General features: G+C 38.8%; 1 protein-coding gene across 4 annotated transcripts in view; it reads right to left on the bottom strand.

The window, feature by feature from the left end:
* Positions 1-1,357: 1,357 nt before the first annotated feature.
* Positions 1,358-6,000, bottom strand: part of TMEM87B (transmembrane protein 87B) — a 100,530-nt gene continuing 95,887 nt past the window's right edge. For all 4 annotated transcript variants that reach the window (XR_002825950.1, XM_004388852.2, XM_023742803.1 and 1 more), the window contains one exon: positions 1,358-5,253. Coding sequence is in view for 3 of the 4 variants with exons in the window: in XM_004388852.2 (XP_004388909.1) it covers positions 5,194-5,253 (60 nt within the window). In the remaining variant the exon portion in view is untranslated. The remainder of the gene's footprint in view (positions 5,254-6,000) is intronic.

The raw sequence follows: 6,000 nt of genomic DNA, 5'->3' as shown, positions 1-6,000 counted from the left end.
CCCGATACTCTCCAAGTACTCCCAATACTCCCTAAATTGTCATCACTGTTATTACAACAGCCCCTGCTTTTCCTATGGGACTACCCCACCTTGGTCTCACAAGGCTGGGGAGATTTCCATGAAGAAAATTCTCCACGTTTTATCTACTTACAGCAGGATAGATTTTATTAATAGATTAAGCTGTGACCTGAGATACTAATTTCTAGATTTTCTGATATCATAAGCCCAGTTATAGCACTATAATTTTTTACATAGTTATTTTTCAATGTTTCTCACATAAAATTGGAAAAACCTAGGAAGGCAAGAGACGTTTTTGTCTCCCAGAGTCCATTGCCCAAAAATAATCTGTGGCAGAGGCCATTAGCTGTCCATCCAAATCTGCCCTCTCCTTTCACTGAACTAGAACAGTAGGCAGGCACATGGCCATGTGACCAAGTTCTCGCCAATGGAGTATGTGGAGAAACAATGTGAACCACTTCCAAGTCTAGCTCCCCAAAACCTCCCAGGCTGTCTTCCCCCCTTCTGCTGGCTGGGTGCAGATGACAAGGACCTAGGGGATGATGGGCTCACAAGATGGTAAGGCTCACAAGACGGTAAAAAACCTTGGATCCAGGAAGGGCTGTGTGGAAGGACATCCTGCCCACCTCAATACCCACTTCAGAACTGTTAAATGATCAATAAATAAACTTTTGTCTTAACCCACTGAAATTTTGGAATCAAGTTGTACAACCCAAACAACACTTACCATGAGCACCACTCAGTGCATTTCAACTCATTTCTTTCTCTACTTTGTTTGCACATAGGTAAAAGCTCACATTTACGTGATGTTATATTTCTGGTAATAAGTATTGCTCTGTTATAAATTCTTCATAATTTAACGGCTGCACCAAAAAACCCCAAACCCACTGCCATGAAGTCAATTTCGACTTGTAGTGACCCTATAGGACGGAGTAGAACTGCCCCATACGGTTTCCAAGGCTGGAATCTTTACGGAAGCAGACTGCCACATCTTTCTCCTGCGGAGCAGCTGATGGGTTCAAACCACCAATCTTTCAGTTAGCGGCCATGCACTTAATCGCTGCACCACCAGGGCTCCTAATGGCTGCACAGTATTCCATGAAATAGCTGGTTAAACCATAATTCATTTAACTATTCTATTGTTGACATTTTGTGTGTTTCTAATTTTGCCTCTACTTTAATGCTGTAATAAACATCTGTTTTGTGCAGAAGCCTTATTCTGTATTTTGGATCATTTTTAAAAACAGCACCAGAATTGACACTATTCAAAGGTTAGAAACACATCGCTCAGTTTCTCTCCACAAAGATTTATGGATTGCATTACCATCACGACCACTGTTAATTTATGTGTGCTCATTTCATCAGACTTTGGAAGCAAAGGGATTTTATACACATACAATAGAATATATAAATACATGTTAATTTTATTTTTAAAAATTTCCCCTTTTATTTGCATTTCTCTGATCAACACTGAGGTTGAACACTTTTCCACATTTGTTATTAGTTGTACCTCCTCTTTTAAGAATTTTGTTTACGTCCTTCTGCTATCTACTGGAGTCTACACTTCCTGTAGATTAACAATCTAGTATTAATTATCAAGACTCGATCATTCAAAATTTCAGAAAGCATTTTATTAAAAGTCAGAACAATTAAGGCACAAAAAATACATCTACTTTTCAAACAAAAGTCCTTCAAATAGTTGTCTTACATTTAAACCAAATTCTTTCAAATTATATAATTTAACCCTTTTAAATAGAAAAAATACTTCTTAAACCCCTAAACTTTCTCCCCAAATTAATGAACATTTTTCTAGTCCTAGACAAATTTCTTAATGTAATTTTGAGCTCCTGTATTATAATGTACACTTCCTTAGAAATCTAGTTTTATCACTTATGTACATTTGATATGTTTAGAACTTTACCCAATACGTTAAACTTCTTTTGTATAAGGCTTGGTATTTTTTATTGCTTGTGGCATGCTGCTGATCATACAAAGACACAAGTACCAGAACTAATAACTTAAAAATCTAGCATAACATCTCTCAGCTATAAAAGAGTCATGTATAGCCTAGTGCATATACTCTAAGACTCAAATTCTTTAAGAAAAATATAAAAATTAACCTTACAGGTACATTTTGTCATACTTTCAGTCTTGACATTACAGTAGTGCAAACAATGTTATCACGGGGGAAAGTCAGTGTTTTCTAGAGGATATGAAAGATTTAAAAAATTATTTTCTTTACAGGAAAAGTATGGGCACATCCTGTCATCTCTCAGGCTTAAAAAATTCACATATTCTCCTATTTTTCCTTATTTTTGAATAAATAAATCATCCTTTAAAGCAGATATTTAAATACTATCTAAGTAAAATCATGAAAACTTCCTTTTAAGCAATTTCACACATCAAATAAATCTAACATTAATAACACGTAAATACTTTACCTATAAACACATATAACCGGACTTTTCCTCAGATGCCTTCATTACTAAGATTCATCCTGACGGCATCCTAAGAATCAACCAATCTGGGGCCCCACAGGCCTTGGGGACTAGGCAAGATGACCCGTGCAGGGGCCCTGGGTGTAACGTGTCCCCCGTGTCCCGTCTCCTTTCTGTGAAGCACAGCTGTGGCCCTAGGGCACGCCCCACCCCGATCCTAATTCATATGAGAGGCTAAGAACAACCTAGGAGGCCCTGGGTGGTGCGTGTGGTTAAGTGCTCAACCACTAGCTGAAAGGTTGGTGGTCTGAACTCACCCAGAGGTGCCTCGGAAGACAGGCCTGGCCATTTGCTTCCGAAACATCATAGCCTTGGAGACCCTATGGAGTTCTACTCGGCACATGTGGGGTCACTATGAATTGGAATCTACTCGAAGGCAACTAACAACAAGGCCCTCTGTAGTATTGGTCATAGAACATCAATGGATAATGTAATTATCAATGGAAGTGACAGAGCTCATGCCTTAGAAAATTAAAAAATTTCTGACGTGGCTATTAGAAAGAAATCCTGCTTTCTCTGAAGAGAAAACTTTGCATTTAAGCCTGTAGCTGAGTTAAACAGATAGCATCATTTATCTTTCTGTCTGCAGAAGTGTTTTCTTCTTCTGTATAAGAGACAGTTTTCCCTTATTATCACACATCATCAACTCTCCACCCACACCTCACTAAATGTGTGGCTCTACTGGCTGGAGCCCTCGTGGCGCAATGGTTAAGCGCTCGGCTGCTAACTGAAAGGTCTGCAGTTTGAACCCACCTGCAGCTCCGTGGGAGAAAAGACCTGATAATCTGCTCCCGTAGAGATTACAGCCCAGGAAACCGTATGAGGCAGTTCTACCCTGTCATTCAGGGTCGCTGTGAGTTGGAATCAACTGAACTGCACACAACAACACTGGCTGGAAGACCAGGATCCTGCATCACAAATTTCAACTACAGCCAAGTGATGAGTTGGAGGGGGTCAAAATCTGCCCCAAAGCTTGGGTGGGGGGTATTAGATAAAAATGGTAGGAATGAGAAGGCAGTGGTCACCTCCAGCTCTAAAGGAACTGTGCTAAAGTGGAATACACCAAAACCACAATGGACATAAACGCTGGAACACTAGCTGGGTGGGAACACGTTATTATGGCAGAAACTGAAATAAGGAATGGAATCCACAACCGTTAAGACATTCTTTTCCTAGAAAAGATGTCCCAAAGCAATGAACTTGAAAACCATGCCTTTTTCAGTAATGTCTGCCAACACTGTTCACCTTCCAAACATTCACTACTAAAAATATCTTTCAAGAGACATTACTACTAGAAACAAATAGTCTTTATTAACCTCTGTGAAATGAGTGAATGAGAAATACATTCAACGGTAGGTTTTTGAAAGAAAAAGCAGATGTTTCGTGGCTTCACAGTGAAAAAAAATCAAAGGTTGTCTTTCAGTGTTGGTACTAGTTAAGATTTTAATGCTTTCTCAATCAAAATTCCCTGAAGTAACTTCTCAATTCACCAGCTTAGAACTCCTTCAAATAAAGATATACTAGATACTAACTTTAATTCCTATTCTAAACATCCATTAACCTGTATCTTTGGTCATGAAAGCAGCAAAACATTCACATTTTCATCATACTACATTCAATTCTCTTTCAAGTTTAGAATACTTTGCATTTTTAAAAATATATTAAAACAAAAATTTTCAATCGCATATAAACAAAATAAAGTGTAACACATGGTTGAAGGTTAAGAAATTACAAGATTAACAGTGATGTAGTGTGCATTTAAATATACATATACACACAAATATACACACGCACACACGTTTTTCTTTAAATGAAAACGCTATATCAAGATTATGTAAAAGATAAGGTTCTATTTTCCTCAAGATTCCCTGGTAATGAGTCTTGTGTTTCGCCAGGGGGGAGTGCTCTGGGGGAGCCATGCGGCCAGGTGTTCCCCACCTTCCCCAGGGAGACTGAGTGGCAGCACATACCCACACAGCCCAGGGTGGGGTGGGGGCGGCGGCAAGGACAGAGCAGATCTTTGGAACTGACCCTCAGGACTTCTCTCTCCATGCTGGGAAGATGGTACCCTTGTGTTTCCCTGAGCTCAGACAGAGAAGACCTAACTCCATGATTTGCTATGCATGGCAATATTTGCAAACAAGGGCTTTATGCAGAAAACAAGCAAAACTGAACACATAAACATGCTTGTATGTTCCCACACTAACCAAGCTTTACTTAATATCAAATCAGTATAAAAGTCAAAGAAAATTATTACTGCATCCAGTAGTATAACTCTAGGAGATGGAAACACTGTTATACCATACCTTAGAAGAATCACATTACCTCAAATATTAGAGGAAGAATAGTAAAAGTGTTTATTAAAAAAAAATCTGCTATTGTCATATTTTCCACAGAAAAGAGAAAGATTCTAAAACCACAAGCCTGTTACCATCAGCTAAGGGCATTTATGCTTAGAACTTTATCATAATACTTTTCTCAGATTATTTCCAAATCTAGGCAATTTAATGGACATTAAACTGAGTCAGCTTAAAAAGGGTTACAGAACCCTCCTACCACCCGAATTGATTTTAATACATGGATTTCTAGATCATACAACAAAAACTTGTTAAGCTATATGAAAACAAAGCTCTTTAGTCTTGAGGAAAGATGGTCCTTCAACTTATATGGGTTCCGATCACATTATCTTTTCTGAAGAGAACATTTTTTCTGCCATTTCAGATCTGGTCATGATTTCCTAAGAGAAAGAAGATATGCATCAAAAGGTGAAAGTTGCTTCCAGAACCCTAAAAAAATTCTCCAGTCTTTCAATAGTCACAATTATGTGGAGAGCAAAGCAATTATTCCATGATATACTCTGAAGCATTAAATATAGAAAATAAAAACCACAATTCACACTGTAATAATATATTGTCAATTATCTACCTAAGAAGTTCAGAAAACTTCAACTTCCTGCTAGCTAGAAAATAAGGCAAGTCCAGAATCTCCAGTGAGAGGCAGGGAAGAAGCTAAAATGGATTTCTTAGACATAGCTCATCTAGGGATTTGCCTCACTTTATTCAATTAATGTATTTTTGAAGTTACAAATCAGTCACATAAACCAGAGACTCCATCAGCCTGAGACCAGAAGAACTAGATGGTGCCCAGCTACCACTAACCACCATCCTGACAGGGAACACAACAGACAGTCCCTGATGGAGCAGGAGAAAAGTGGTGTGAAGAACTCAAATTCATGTAAAAAGACCAGACTTAATGGTCTGAGACTAGAGGAACCCCAGAAGACATGGCCCCTGGACTCTCTGTTAACCCAGAACTGAGACCATTCCCAAAGCCAACTCTTCCGACAAAGAATAGACTGGACTATAAAACATAAAATAATACTCATGAGGAGTGTGCTTCTTAGTTCAAGTAGATACATGAGACTAAATAGGCAGCTCCTGTCCGGAGGCGGGACAGGAGGGCAGAAAGGGATAGGAGCTGGTTG

The sequence above is a fragment of the Trichechus manatus genome, unplaced genomic scaffold (genome assembly GCF_000243295.1).
Source record: "Trichechus manatus latirostris isolate Lorelei unplaced genomic scaffold, TriManLat1.0 scaffold00219, whole genome shotgun sequence".
Classification (NCBI taxonomy): Eukaryota; Metazoa; Chordata; class Mammalia; order Sirenia; family Trichechidae; genus Trichechus; species Trichechus manatus.
The sequence above is the reverse complement of the archived record's forward strand: the minus strand, read 5'-3'. Positions and strand labels throughout refer to the sequence as shown.